This window comes from Thamnophis elegans, chromosome 3 (assembly GCF_009769535.1).
Source record: "Thamnophis elegans isolate rThaEle1 chromosome 3, rThaEle1.pri, whole genome shotgun sequence".
Lineage (NCBI taxonomy): Eukaryota > Metazoa > Chordata > Lepidosauria > Squamata > Colubridae > Thamnophis > Thamnophis elegans.
The window spans coordinates 38,161,481-38,177,117 of NC_045543.1; the positions used below are offsets into that span (position 1 = coordinate 38,161,481).

At 38.1% G+C, this 15,637-nt stretch overlaps 1 protein-coding gene across 1 annotated transcript in view; it reads right to left on the bottom strand.

Annotated features, from left to right (window-relative positions):
• Positions 1-2,361: 2,361 nt before the first annotated feature.
• Positions 2,362-15,637, bottom strand: part of GPR156 (G protein-coupled receptor 156) — a 35,556-nt gene continuing 22,280 nt past the window's right edge. Inside the window, exons 6-9 of the mRNA XM_032213086.1 lie at positions 14,622-14,717; positions 10,744-10,980; positions 9,038-9,199; positions 2,362-5,194 (exon numbers count right to left, since the gene is read on the bottom strand). Of these exons, the coding sequence (XP_032068977.1) occupies positions 3,962-5,194; positions 9,038-9,199; positions 10,744-10,980; positions 14,622-14,717 (1,728 nt within the window). The 3' untranslated portion in view covers positions 2,362-3,961. The remainder of the gene's footprint in view (positions 5,195-9,037; positions 9,200-10,743; positions 10,981-14,621; positions 14,718-15,637) is intronic.

Consider the following 15,637-nt stretch of genomic DNA (forward strand, 5'->3'; position numbering starts at 1 on the left):
TATTGTCTTGTAATAGTCAGCATTAGTGCCCATGGCAAACTAGAAGGTAAATATTCCCTTAAGAGTTATCAATTGCTGTATTGATTGGGTTAACCTTTATCTCGTACAATTAATTCTCTCATTTTAAGATGTGAGTTTATATATGAAATGGTCTGCTAGAATCAGTTTGGATTCTTTAGCCATTGTTCCATTAAGTGATCCTCAAACAAATTCTGATTGTTGGTTTCAGAAGAGGTATGAAGGAAAATAAGAATGAACTAAAACCATTGATTCATTTTCAAATTAATAACAATGCTGAAGCAATTGCACAAAAAGAACATGAAGACAAAATATGTAATTCAGCAGAAATTAATACTTCTGTAAGCATGCTTTCCCCTCAGGCTAGGAACAGGGAATAATGAAAATCTTGTATGGTTCTCTATAAAGTCTCGCATTCCCAAATAGGTTGTAAAAAGATGTTGATATTCCTAGGAAAGGTCTGGCTTCAATTTTCAGAGGACCAGGACAACAAAATTGCTTCCCATGTGGCCATTAACCTTGTGGTGCATCATACTACTGAAAAAAATTGAAATAGCCATGTTTTGGGCTATAGGGAAGTTATATAGCAGTTCACTGTTGGAAGGTCATCAGTTGGTGGAATCATTGTGGAGATCACTTCATGATTGAGCATCTCTTGAAAACAACCATGTATTGGCCCCAGGCTGTAGTTATTCAGACAGGCAAAGGGGGAGGTTAGTCAAACGGAAGCAGAGAACTCAAGTCTGGGCACTAAAAGGATTGCTTCAAACACTCCTGCCTCTGCTCCCACAGACCATGTTGAACTTATGTCAATCCCTTTGTTAGTTTTCAGGTAGAAGATAGAAAGGAATGCATATGAGTGTCATGGCTCATAAGTCACATATAGCTTGAAGTGTAAGTTAATTACATCTGGAAAGAATTGGCCATGTTTAGGCAAAGGCTTAGAATGTCTCAATGGCTGCTGGAGTTACATCTCGTTACAACCCATACATGTATGCCTCAGGCTACATTATTCTTCTGGTTCCTTAATCATTTTCGTCATCTTACCTGTATTTCTGCCTTGTCCTTTGAACCCTGATTGGAATGCTCTATTGGTCTCCAGGAATTTTTCATCCTTACTGTCATCTTTAGCCATGGTGGTGCAGTAGTTAAAATGCAGTATTGCAAGCTAACTCTGCTGACTGCCAGGAGTTTGATCCTGACTGGTTCAAGATTGACTCAGCCTTCCAACCTTCTGAGATCAGTAAAATGAGGACCAAGTTGTTGGGGGCAGTATGCTGACATGTGTAAACCACTGAGAGAGGATTGTAAAGCACTATGAAGTGGTATTTACTAACAATGCTTGCCTTATCTTTTGAAACTAATTCACCATAAGAAATCTGCTTTAATTCAGACTGAATTTGGGTCTTACAAATAAATTGTGGTTCATTGTTTAATTAATTTACGATTTACCTGAAACTGATAGGCAATGAGAGACATTAGAAGTCCTTGCAAGATTAGTTATACTATGCAAGACAGAAAGATACAGTACAAGTTTGGTAGTTGGCAATTTGCTGCTACAGGGAATCAAAAGAAATGTACTGGACCAATGAGCTTGTGAGGCATGTTGTCTGCCTTGAGTAAGGACGTGATAGAACTATTTCCAAGGCTTACCAAGTACAGTGACAATTTCCCTTCCTGTTAAATTTAGGAAGGAATAATGACATTGCAAAGAACATCCCAACCCTATTACCATAGTCTGTCTGTCTTCAACTTTGAAGAAAGAATTTCAGAACTCTGAAGGCCTTAGTAGCTTTTTCACCCATTTTTCCAGTCCAAGGAAGAAAGAAAAGAAAATTCTGCAAATTCAGACTATGTAAATAGACTTGATTTCTTAAACCATGCTGTTAGATGATACACTGTGGGAGAGTGACTGAATCAAATGAGAACCTGTGAATGGAAATGACGGAAGCTCTGAGAATATCAGTTCAACCAACTCTGAATGTTATAGAAAACATTAAGTAATACTTTTGGATAAAGAAAATGCTCCTGCTGTATTGGCCCAGTGGACAATAGATTTATAAGTATAAAAAGTGGTGCAAGGAAACTTGGAAGATAAGAGTGTAACCTTCCATGCACAGATCTCATTTTGAAGGAAATAAATTTAGCACTGTTAACATAGTTAGATTTGAATTTAGTTTATCTCAGGTAATTTTTAAATAACGGTACTAGGCTTAATTCTTCACATGCATTTTTTTCACATGCAGGTAATTCTCAACTTATAATTAAAATGGGGATCAGAATTTCTATTGTTAAGTAAGTTGGTTAAGTGAGTTTCACCTGATTTTAAAACCTTTTAGTGGCAGTACTGATTCTGTAAAAGCTTTTCATATGACTGGAGCATTTCCCATTGAGAAAATCATCTACTAGTTCATAGTCAAGCAATTTGTATTTCTGAGATGCAAAAACTGCCTTTAAACAAAAGAAATTTTCTATCAAATGGATAGTTTATTTTTGTTAAACACAAAAATAAACAATACAATTATGAAGGAAATGTAGTAGTTAAGGTGCTAATGTAGCAACCAGAATACTTAAATTCTAATCCCACCTTAATATGAAAAGTCAGCTGGGTGACTGCATCAGTCGCTCTTCCTCAGCTCAATCTATGTCACAAGATTGTTGTGAGGAAAATAGAATGTTTGCTGCCTTGAATTATGTAATAAAAAATAATTTTAAAAAATCTAATGAATATATCAATCCATGTTCCTTCAGCTTGGCGGAAACTCCAAAGAAACAGCAGAGGATGGACTCCCTTGAGCTAGCAGATGCACAATTCTTTTCTTTCTCGGTCATTAGGGCTAGGCCAAGATTCAGCTTCTGGGGGCTTTTGACCTCATTGGTCATCATTCATATAGTTGACCCATTGCCAAGGATACAGGATTCCTAGCAGAGAACACCTAGAGATAGTGTGATTATGTATCCCAATTAACTTGTGTACCCACATAACTAATTTTTTGCCAAACATATATGTAGATGCATCATTATTTCCCGTTATGCAGATGTGAGATTAGAGAACTCTTACTATCAATTGTTCGAGTAGCAACACAGCTAAAAATGTAAGAGAATTTATAATTCTGTAACGCAATTTGGAAAGCTTGCTAAGTAAAAAATAATGACAAAGAAATGGTCTCAACTGGCTGAGTAATCCCTTCTACATAGATATGTTATACGTGTGTAGAGAAAAAAGGGACCACGTCACTATCTCCATATCAGTCTTCCATAGTGCTAAATATAGACTTCAGCCTGTAATTATTTTATATAGCCATATCACACTGATGATTCATCTTCAGCTTACAAGACATTACTACTCCAAGATACTTTTCACAATGAAACTATATATTCCTTACCTGTCCGTAAATTTTTGTTTCCTAAGTAAGGAACACTGCACTTCCCTGTGTTAAATTTCATTTTGATGCTTTCAATGTATTTCTCAAATCTGGTAATATTGAATTGTATTTCAGTCTTCCATGGTACTGATTCTCCCTTTCAATTTTGTATCTGCAACTTTAATAATAATACTGCCCCTTCATCCAAATCTTTAATCAAAAGACTGAAAAGTAGATCTAGAAATATTCCTTATGGACACTCATTTGATACTTGTCTCTTAACTAGTCAGGAAAGAGTTCTTGATAAACCATGCTGATTTCTGGTAATTAACATCTTTTCTTCCTTTTGCACAAGTGTTACAAAAAAGCAATAAACGAATGAGTGGCTAGATGGATACTGGACTTTTTAGAAGAGGTCTAACAAATCAATTGAAATTGGTATTATTCTTTAGATGTTAACTGAGCTTCTATGTGACTAATTTTTATAGGCTCAAGCAATTTACACGAGAAGCCATGCTTTTGAGGATATTCTCATTTACTCCAAAAACAGAAATGTATGGTAAATTCAAATTTTATTTTTATACGTAAGTGGATTCCAAATCTTCATTGAAATTCACAATTTGTTTAGTTTTGCTGTAAAGTTTTGTATAATCTAACATACTATATTCAGGATCTGTGTCAATCATGCAGCTGTCACTAGAAGAAGAAGAGAGACTGCAATGACAAACTTCACAAGCCTGTGTTTGATGGCAATAGGTTCTCTCCTCGGAAGAACTGCTGCCAGAATCAAAGTAAAAATGCTGGAAGGGAGGCAGGCCTGGAATAGCTCTTGTCAGAAAATCTTTCTGCGGATAATGAACATTCCTCAAGTTTGTGGGATAAAATGTAGATGCACAGTTCCCTACCGGATGATTGTCTAGCAGCAAGCCAGAGCCTTGATTGTACAATGATTGAAACCCACTGTCAGGCTTAGTTTCAAGTGGGTTCTTGAGCACCAATGATTGCAAAGGTGGAGGCTGATGCAAATAATCTCCATCCATGGTGCTTCTTGGTGCTAACCAAGGATATTCTATTAATCTGCTCATTCTTTGCATTCTGTTGGCTGATTTATTCACACCACACTGAATACTGGAGGCCATGGAACCAGAAAAGTTGAAGGGGACTTTCTTCTGAATCTCCTTTGGTTGCAACCTCATTCTCCTTTCATAATTGTACTTGGGTCCCCTGGAAGATGGCTGCATTGTAGTAATGTGATTCACACTCAGATCCTGCAAGTTTTCTTGAAATTTTGTTTTGCTCGCAGAACTTACTTCGGGGCTTTGCTTTTGCTTCAGTGCTGAAAAATGTGGTTGCCTTGCTCCTTTGCTCAATGTGCTGAAACTGTGTTCATGTAGCCTCTCTCTAGTATCTAAAGTGCTGGATTGGGAAAACCAATGCTCTTCATTATACTTAGCACCTGAATGCTTCTTATTCACTAGTTTGCGCTTAGCAGTAATGTCTAATGATATGTTATCTTGATCTGTATGTTCTGAGTCATCCATAGACCTTTTTTCAGTAACTAATCCTGCTACATATTGTGAATTTGAGAGCTTAGAATTCTGCCATGGTTTCAGCTCCTGGCTAAGTGAAAAGGGTAGATTTTCTGTTGCCATTGAAGAAAAATTAGCTGTCGAGTGAGAAGGCAATAAAAAGGAGGTTGAAAGTAATGGAGAACCAGCAACACTGTGGTTATCCTCTATAGCCACCAGTTTCATCAACTTCTCCTTAACTCTGTTCATTTGCTCTTGAAGATTTGCAATTGCTGTATCTTTCTGTTTTAAATAAACTATGATAAATATTTTGATTTAAATGCACCAAAACACAATTATAGTTCACATAAAATGAATGTTTCGAAAAATTAAGACAGGCCTGCTATGCAAAAGAATGAGCCAGCATAAATAATAAATGTTATACTTCAACAAAAATTATCATGTTGGCTAATAATGATACACAATAAATGTATGTATATAAATGTAACAAACAAGAAACACAGGATGAGAAAAACAGAATATTGCTTATCAATCTTATATTAAAGGCCTTTGACAAACAAAGCACTAACCTTGTGTGCACTATTTTGTTAATGAAATGCAACTATACACAAGATACAGTGGTACCTTGGTTCTGGGAGGCAGGAGTAGTACCAAAAATGAGTACTAAACATTTTTTCCCATAAGTAATAATATAGTGAGTCACAAGGCAGCTGACATCAACAAGTTGTAACTTATGCGTTGAATACCAAACAAATAATTATTAGGACAAAATATTCCGTCAAAATGTATTGAATACCAAATTTGATGAGTTTCAAAGCAGTTGAGTACCAAGGTACCACGGCACTTGCTCATTTTGCATTTTAACATCCGTCTTCAAATATTTGGAATATACAGGAGAATGTATTCTTTTCATCTGAACCTAATCTGAAATGCCATAAAATGGACTAAACGACAAATCAAATGCTAAAATCTCCACTTAATATGTGGGGCTATGATTCTTCTTTATGAAGTGCTTCATTTATTTCATAAGCCACTTAAATTTGCTTGATTAAAATGACATAAGCGTTGATTATGTATTCAAAGACTTATCTACTCAATTGTCCCAAAGGTGTTTTTTTAAAGGCAACTGGACTTTGTTTTTCCTTGAAAACATTTCGCTTCTCATCCAAGACGCTCCTTCGGTTCAGAATTGAAACTGATGAAGCTTCTTGGATGAGAAGCAAAAGATCTTCAAGGAAAAATAAAAGTCCAGTTGCCTTTTGAAAAAGCATCTTTGGGACAATGATGACCTGGAAGATTCAGAATCTCCATAGATAATGTGTTCTTCTGATATGTTGCAACCAAACGAAGCCAAAAAGCATATTCTAAGATTGGTTCTAGTTGCTCAGGAGAACTATCTATTTTACCTAGGGCTCTATTCTTGGAAATGTTGCTGTAAAAAGTACCTTGCTGCTTCCTTTATTTCCAAGGATTTTCTATCTTGTTTGCTAAGTGAAGATAGTTGGTAAAATTTTCAATGAGTTGATTATATGCCACATCTGCCAGAGAAGTGGCTATATTTAAACCATTTCCATCATGGGAGCAAGTAAGTAAAATCTTTATTATGGTCAAAGACCAGCAATACACATTAGTTTTTATACTATGTTAAAAAATACTAACATTAAAATATAATTAAAAAGCATTGACATTAAAAGTGGATAATAACATAATGGTCCAAAGATTGTTAAAGGTATGTCCAGATAATTGATACAAGATGGTACTATACTTCTGTAGCCAATTTTTTTCTTATGGACATTGCAGCAGCACAGAACTTTGCCACTGCATACGTGGTAAGCGGGTTAGTGTCCTGGAGGAGAAAGCCTAAATAAAAATGGTCTGCCCTCCCTGGCAATCTCTCTAATAAGGGGAGAATATGTGCAGACCTACAAGCCCTGTATAGCTCGCAGTGTAATAGAACATGTGAATTATCTTCCACTTCTCCTTTACCACATATACAAACGCGTTCTGTTATAGGTGTTCTCTTATACCTGCCCTGGAGGAGTGCTGAAGGAAGAATGTTAAATCTGGCTCTGAAGAAAGCTATTCTTTGTTTTGGGGAGATCAGGTCATTTAAATATCTTGCCGATTCCCACACACCCTGTTTAATTCTGTCCCTACTGTGGAGAGGCAACCTATTTAGTTCTTCTTGGAACTCCATGTCCCTCATTCTATTAATTACTACTTGCTTTGCTTGCTCAAAGTCTAGGGATATTAAGAATAATGGTGAGAGCCCGTAAGAGCCCAGCTTGTGATCAATTGCCTTTTTCCAGGGGGATGGGAAATTGTCAGTCAACACTAGTGGGGACAGTCCCTCTGGAAAGAAATGCATTTTAAGCCAATAAATGATCATCATCTTCCAGGCTCTTACCTGAATTTGAGGCATGCCTGTCTCAATTCTTAACTGGGCATTTGGAGTTCCTTTGGGTGCAGCTAAGATGGCTTGCAGGAATTTAGTTTGTATGGTTTCTAGCGAGTCTCTCTTTGCAAGATTTCTGATTGTGCCCTGTAAAGAATTTGTGCCAATGTTTTGGCCTCAAAAAGTTTTAAGGCAGCAGGTACTAACTGACCTCCACTTGTATAAAAGATATGTTTGATTGCATTTGATGACCTAATGGCTACTTGCAATGTATGATCCAGGTGTGCCTTCCATGTTCCTAGCGAGTGGAAAACCACACCAAAGTATCTAAATGTTCTAACCTGTTCCAAACTATATCCTTCTATTTGCCAGGAGTATTGGCTTGGTCTTTTAGCAAAAACTAAAATTTTTGATTTATCGAAGTTAAGGACCAGCTTGTTTTGCCTGCAATAGCCGAGTGTTGCCCTAATTGCTCTCTTCAGTCCTATGGGGGTTTGTGAAATGATAGTGGCATCATCAGCATATAAAAGAATTGGCACTTTGCATTGTGCTAGGTTAGGAGGATGGAAATCAGGGTTCTGTAAGAGATCAATCAGGGGATTAATATAGAAGTTGAAGAGGGAGGGGGACAGAATGCATCCCTGCCGTGCCCCATTTTGTACCTTTACTGAGCCGGTTAAACTCCCTTGGGGATTGCACCTCACTTTCAGGGTGGAATTGGCACACAATTTTTGTAAGAAGAAGAGGCGGCATTTATCGATAGTGGTGCATTTTAATTTCTCCCAGAGGGTGATCCTGGATATTGAATCAAAGGCCTGTTTAAAATCCAGGAATGCCACAAAAAGAGAGGATTTTTTTTTTATATGTTTCATTTTGTACTAAATGGTGGAGTACCAAGATATGATCCAGCATCACGGGAGCAAAAATCCATGAAGGTAGAGTATTTGCTGAATTCCTCATATACTACTGGAATGACAATCAATGAACTATTTTTTCGGTATGCATTGAAAAATCCTATAAAAGACTAACTTCTCAAATTATCCTTCACTAAATAAGTATTGAGAAATATGAATATAGTCTATCTCCACAGATTGGTATGCACAGCAGCTGCCTTCTCGCACAATTTTTTATTCAACAATTTGTATCTCTATCCTCTTTGAGATGAGCATGTTCTTTTATGATTTATGATGTTGCAAGTGTCTAGATAGCAAAGAGGTTTTTTAATATAGATTCCTCATCACCTGTACATTTTTCTGACCATTCTAAAATGTCTGGCATGGAAAAAATACCATGGGCTATAAAAGTCGCCCCCCACCCAAGTCTGCTGTATTTATCACTCCTGTTACTTGCCCACTTAGCAGTTCTAAACCATGCAAATGCAAGTAAATTGGTACCACTTCAGTGAGAAGGTAACAGTGTTCCCTGCGCCTTTGATAAATAGCCATGTGGGCCACATGACCACGGAGATGGTCTTCAGACAACGTTGGCTTCCTCAGCCAAGAAACGGAGATGAGCATCATGCCCTAGAGTCTGACATGACTGACAGGGAAACCTTTACCTTTTAAATCAGTTTAATCCTTTCTCTTGTTTTTGTCCTATTTTATTTTCAGATCTGGAGCTCAGTTTTTATTCTATATTATAATTATGTTCATATAGCATGTGAGAATGGTTGCACAGTGATGAGATGCTGTATTTTCATTCTTTTTACTAATTATGTAAATATTTCCTACCTCTGCAAGCTGCTGTATCATGGTATTTTTTTCCCCAAGCAGCTGGTATATCTCTTCATCACTATACATTGTAGAGTGGAAATTTTTGTTGGAACCTGTAAAATATTTGGCCATGTTGCTGGTATCAATTTCTTGTTTTTCAAAAGTCTTCCACTGTCTGATCTGCTGAACATTACAATAGAATTAGAGCTCAACCAAATCAGAAGTAAAAATCAAGATAAGAAAGAGTACAGTAGACAAAAAGTGAAAGCTATAGAGTAAAGGGAGGATTCTTGAAACTGCTGAGTCGTTTTGTCCCTATAGGTAAAGATCTCACTCCCTTGTACACATGCACACTTTTCATTTGGAAGGCCAGGTTCATTTCCTTTGTCCACGTCGCTGTTTCTCTCCCTCCCTCCTTCACACACACACACACAAACACACACACACAGACACTCTTTTCTGGGACAAAGTATTTTACTGCAGGCCTTTTCATTATTTAAAGAAAGAAGGCAACAAAGCAATGGAGCAGGTCACTTGGCAGCTATAGCATCAAAATGTTTCACAGTAGTGTACAAAATGTTTGAATCACATATATGAAATAAACTCTTACAAATACCTGAGAATTCATCCCTATTAAACAACAACCTATCTCTCAAATTTTATTGCATTTTACAGACAACGGGAGATAAAGCCAAATATTTAAGACATATTCAAATAAATAGGCCACACTAAAATATATGAACTTTTATACTAAAATCAACTGAGGAGCCCACGGTTTCCATGAGGTTATCGGACAGTGACTTGGAATTGAACTTCTTTGCTGCCAAAGCTCAGTGCAATTTAGTTGCTCTTAAGCAAGTAATGTCACATTTTATAAAGGTCAACAATTAGCACTCACAAGTAGCATTCAAGGAATTCTGATGTTATAAGGAGGCACAGACTGCTGTGTTGTAAAACCATGACTGTTGAATTTCATAGGACAGATTTCAGGTTTTAAATGATTTTTTATTATTAGCAAAACTCTAGATTTTTACCATTGATCTCCTGGCTGACCTGTGGTGCCTGAACAAAAGGAGGATACTGCCTCATGAGTCCACAGTCCAATTCAATTGGCATGTTATTTCTCTCTCTCTCTGTTGTCTATGCTGATCTTACAAGTCAAGGACAGTTGCTCACAAGAGGGAAAGTGTGTGAGGAAAGTGTGTCCTCCTCATTTAAATTATACTTGCATTTCTTCAGACTAAAAGAGATACTTCACCTTTGGAGAAATCATGCTTCAAAAATGGGTACAATTATATAAAGGAACAAGAACTAGATTTAAACTAATTGATGCATTTCTCCTATATTTCAATTTTTAAATACATTTTAATGACATTCTAACATTAAAATTAAAGAAGTGTATACTATGAGGTTTTTTAAATTATTCCTCTTATCATTTTACAATTCTACTACTATCTATGTAGTGCTAAAGTAGGATATGTGGTATGGCACCCAACTACATAAGTCCTTGAATCACTGTTCAGCACAGCTAAGAAAAATATATTTGCAAGTCCCAGTATGAGGAGAGTCCTGTCATGAGCTTACAGGAAGCAGAATACATTTATTATGAGCCGAGGATATAAAATTAACCATTAATTTGTATATTCACTTTATGTCAGGAATTCCATTTATATGCAAGACTCTGGGGAAAAGTAATTTGCAATACCACTCATCTGCTTTCTTACCTGTGGGATAAAGATCAAACAATTTATTGCAGTCATACAGACAAAGATTCCTCCTGAAGTTAATCCATACACCAGATTGTGCCACAAGTAGAAAAAATTATTGACCACCAGCATAATTCCAATAAAGAGGAAAATAATGGCTACCGCACTTATGAGTGTCAGGGACTGGTTAATTGGCGGGCAACTGAGATTATCTGTTAGACCCGCAAGATAAATTCCATACATCAGTAGGATTCCCTGAAAAATAACAAGAAAATTGTTTTAGTAGGTTCAAATATGAGTTAAGTCTAGACTTCTATTCTGTTAATCTAATCATGTATTGATAAAATTTCATAAAATATCCTTGCTGCTCACTTGATGCAAAATGAAAATGCTATGTTGGAATAATAGCCATAGTCTAATATCAGGGACGTGCAGGCAGGGGAGGCAGGGCCTCACCACTGTCATCATGAAAATAAAAAAAAATTAAAAGGAAAAAGGCTGAGGTAGTTGCTGCCAGAGTCACAGTGGATGACTGCTTAGTGCTTAACTGCAGGAGGAGGCGAGAGAACTACGTGCCTCCTTTACTCTAGCTTTATGATCACTTGAGCAGAGTTAAGCAAGGGTTAAAAGGCGAAAAATTCCTTATGCAGAGGAGGCACCTGGTTCCCTCACCTCCTCCTGCAGAGGGCACTTTTTTAGAGGCTTTTTTTAAACAGTTAAGCAGAGTCATCCATTGGGGACTCTGGCAGCAGCTAACCCAGCCTGGCTTCAGCAGCTCTGGCCTTTTTCTTTTTACATTTTTACATTTTCATCATGGCAGATGAGCAGAGTTGAAATCCTCTGTGACACAGCTGGAAAAGGTACGTGGATCGGAGTGAGGGGGGAGGAATTCAAAATTATTGTAATTTGTAAGTAATTTTTTTATTGTAAATAATGTGTGTGAGTGTGTGTGTGTTTCTTCACTCAAACTCAATTTGAGAGAGAGTTTGTTTGAGAAGAGAGGAAAGGGGGAGAGGCAGAGAGGGCAGCTTGTTTGAGAAGAGAGGGGCAGCCCGCAGCAGAGGCGGATCTTTTACCCGCCTCTGCTGGCGGGCTGGCGCTTGCTTTCTTTTGCCAGGCCCCTCGCACCCGCGTCCAGCCCGCTAGAGCTCGCCACGCCGGGGGAGGAATGGGCTGGGTGGGGAGGGGGGAAATCATGGCCGCTCAGGTGGCCGCCGCCGCCAGCAGCTTGGGTGTCCCGGTTCCGGTTCAGCCCGGGGCTGTGGATTGACGCCATGGGACAGTTGCAGCAGCCAAGGGGTGTGAGAAGGCCAGGTGGATCGGCGTCGGCTCGTAGATGGGAGTCTGGTAGAAAACCACCAGGCTGGCGCCGGGGCTTCACCGGGACTTTCGGAAAGCCGCACCGGGGCTTCGGGGGGCTTTCCAAAAGCCACCCCCGAAGCCCTGATGCATCCCGCTCTAGAGCGGGATGATGGCCATGGAGCAGGACGTGTTGGGGCTTCGGGGGCGGCTTTTGGAAAGCCGCACCATAGAGCGGGACGCGTCGGGGCTTCGGGGGCGGCTTTCAGAAAGCCGCGCAAAAGCCCCGGCATGGCTTTCAGAAAGCCGCCCCTGATGTGTCCTGCTGTATGGCTGTCGTCCCGCTATATGGCGGACGCAGTGGCCATAGAGCAGGAAGCATTGGGGGCGGCTTTCGGAAAGCTGCGCCATAGAGCAGGACATGTCAGGGCTTTGGGGGCGGCTGGCGCTGGCAGACATAGGGCGGCTTTTGCCCGCTTGCCTCACCGGCCGTGAACCTTACCGCACGTCACTGTCTAGTATTCACCCCTGAATAATATTAGGAGGGATAGGCATCCAGCTCACCTCTGACGGAGCTGATGCTGCCCAACACCCTATCCTTTTCACTGAAGTCTGCCACACGGAATGACTTCTAGATCACTTTGCAAGATTCTACTTCTTTCTAGTTCATACAAACTACCCATACAGAGCCAAGACTTATGTAAATTTGAGCCATGTTGTGACAAAATATTGACCGAATTTTCATAAGAGCCTGTGGGCAGATCTTGCTAAATATCAGTCCCCTCAAAAAGAAAGTTGCTATAAGGATGGAGTAAAAATGCATCTCTGCCTTCATTGGCTCCAGATAGGCAAGTTTGATCAAGTTTACTTCTAATCTTTCTCCATCAATGCTCTAATCTCTTCATCCCTTTTATTTCCCAGTGCTCCTTGTTGATCCCAGAATCCCCTCCAGACTTGTGGAAGAAGAGAAGCCACCCAGGAGTGTTTTCATCTTACAGTTACAGAGATTAACTAGGTATTTGATAGAACTGACTGCAATTAGCAGAAAAACTCTCCAAATGCCTATCAGGACCCTAAAGGGTCTGGGGATTTAATAGAACCTCCCAACCAGTATGGATTCCAGGCAACTATTTGTCTCAGACAAACCAGTGAGTGATTTGAATACAGCAATGGATTCTTCATAATATCCTCTATCTTTACATAATAGATGCTCTAATAAAGACTAGATCTGGAATAATGCCAAATACATGTCCAGTGCATTCGCTTAAGATAAACTAGTTCAAGACTATGATTGCCATGAATGTCCAGATTATCCTAGAAACCTAGCACAGAAGTTCCACAACATGGTAACTTAAATTCCCTAGCAATAGAAGCTTGGAGGACTCCAGCACCAGCCAGCCATGAAATTTGGATGATTAAAAAATGTCTGTTTTGCATAAATCGTGTGATACATGAGAATAATTCATAGACCTAGCTTGTCTGTACTACCCAATGTCACATAAAGGCATTTACAGCCCACCACAGTACTCCAAACCTCCCCTACCTTGCAGATGTAAACTCAAATGTGAGCAAGATTTCAGAAAGGGTGATTTTACTAGTTGCTGAACCAGGTTTTAGTAATACATGCTAGATACATTTGTCCACTAATATGGACTTGACATTTATTAGCATCAATCAAAATCCAGGGCCTCCAGCAGTCTGACTATCTGACCCTTGGAATAGGTTCAGCGGGTAACTAGCAGCCAACTGAAGGTAGTCTTTCCATTGGAATGACCCTTTTTTTTTGGTAAAACAGCATTCTTAATGCAAAAGTAGTAAGATACTCTCCTCCAAGAACCATGAGATGTGAAGTAACTCTTTAGTTTGATGATGGAACATTGGTACTTTATTTGGGTGGTAGAGGACAGATTGGGAAGGAAATTACACTACGATCCCTTAACCTTTTGGATTACAAATGCTATTTTACCAGAAAAAGGTGGGTTATTCCAAGGGAAAGGCTACTTTCAGTTGGCTGCTGGTTACCTGCTGAACCTATTCCAAGGACCAGGTGGCCAAACTGCTGAAGGTCCAGGATTTTGGTTGATGCTGGTGAACACCAAGTCCATATTAGTGAACAAAACACAGGATTTTGTCCCCAAATTTTGGTGGTACAATTTGGGAGGTTTTGGTAACCTATTATTCCCCTGCCCTTTTATAAGATACATTATGGTTGAATGAAAAAGGTAGGTGGTAGAAATTATTTTAAGTTTGTCTTATAAAGTTTTAGGATTTATTACAAGTTGCTTTGAATTCAATGTCCTTATAGAAGTAGAGGGAATGAAGATACAAGAAATGTTCCTTGTCTTGAGGAAGCAACACTCATCAATCAGGGTTCCATCCAGCTATCTTCCATGCAACAGATGAATGCATTTCTGAGAGTTTTGGCTAAAAAATGTGATGTTTTTAAAAATAATTTTTTCAACTTTGCATAATGAATTATGAATATTTGTACAAAAAACTGTGCCTAAATTAAATAAACTTAATCTTTAAAGTATCTATGCATAACAGACAATGGAGCTTAAGCTCTTACCAATAAGATATTGGAATAAATTACATACCTTAAATCCCAGAAGAAGAATAAACCAAAATTCAGAATAGAGAGATTTACAGATGTATCCATATCTCAATATGCAGTTCAAGCCTTTGTCAATGACCTGCTGAAAATTGAAATATATAGCTAAGAATCTCTTAGTTTGCAAAATGTTGAACATCCTAACACTTTATTTCCACTTTCCTATCATAGAATATAATTCTAAGATACTATTAAAAGAAAGAAATTAAAAACTTGGAAAGGAACAGAGGTGGGGGGGAAGTTACTCAGAGTATCAATAGTAGCCCGTCAATAGCTTGTACACCAAAGTTAAGTGCATTTTTTTGATAAGGTTTCAGAATGTTATGAAAACAGACTTCTTGAACAGAACAATTGGGCTTGTTTGAAGGCACATTTACTTATAATTTTAATGTTGCTTTATATTGGATTTTATGGATAGCTTTTATAATATTATTTTATTTCATATGTTGTAAACTACCTAGAATCAGAAAAGGAATCAACATATAAATTTTGGCATAGTAATTAAGTTGTCAGCCCAAATTTGTCTAATCCTTTCCTGCTTCTCTTTCAAGTCAATGGACTCTTAGTCATTCTTGTCCTCTTGAGTATTGAATTCATCTTTCTTCATGTTTACCTAACAGTTCTGTCTAATCTGAAAATAGCTAATCCCTACTTCACAAGATTCAACTTTTACCTGTCTATGTAAACTACAGACTTTTGTAACAAGTTGCAACATTCATTTCACTCATTACCAAGCAGCTTTCATATCCTCTTTCATTGTTCTTCCATTCATTCTTTTGGATACAAATGTATCTCTTTCTTTCATTCACTCATTTTTAAATCATAATCAAATTAAAACAACTTTATTCCAGCCATGATCAACATTTTGTAAAATTGCTGTAAGATGTTACAAAATACTGATTAAAAAGCTTAAGTATTTCTAAAATCTTAGAAATGAGTAAAATCTATAAAAATAAATGTATTAATACCATAACACTATATATGCAGACAGTACAATACTAA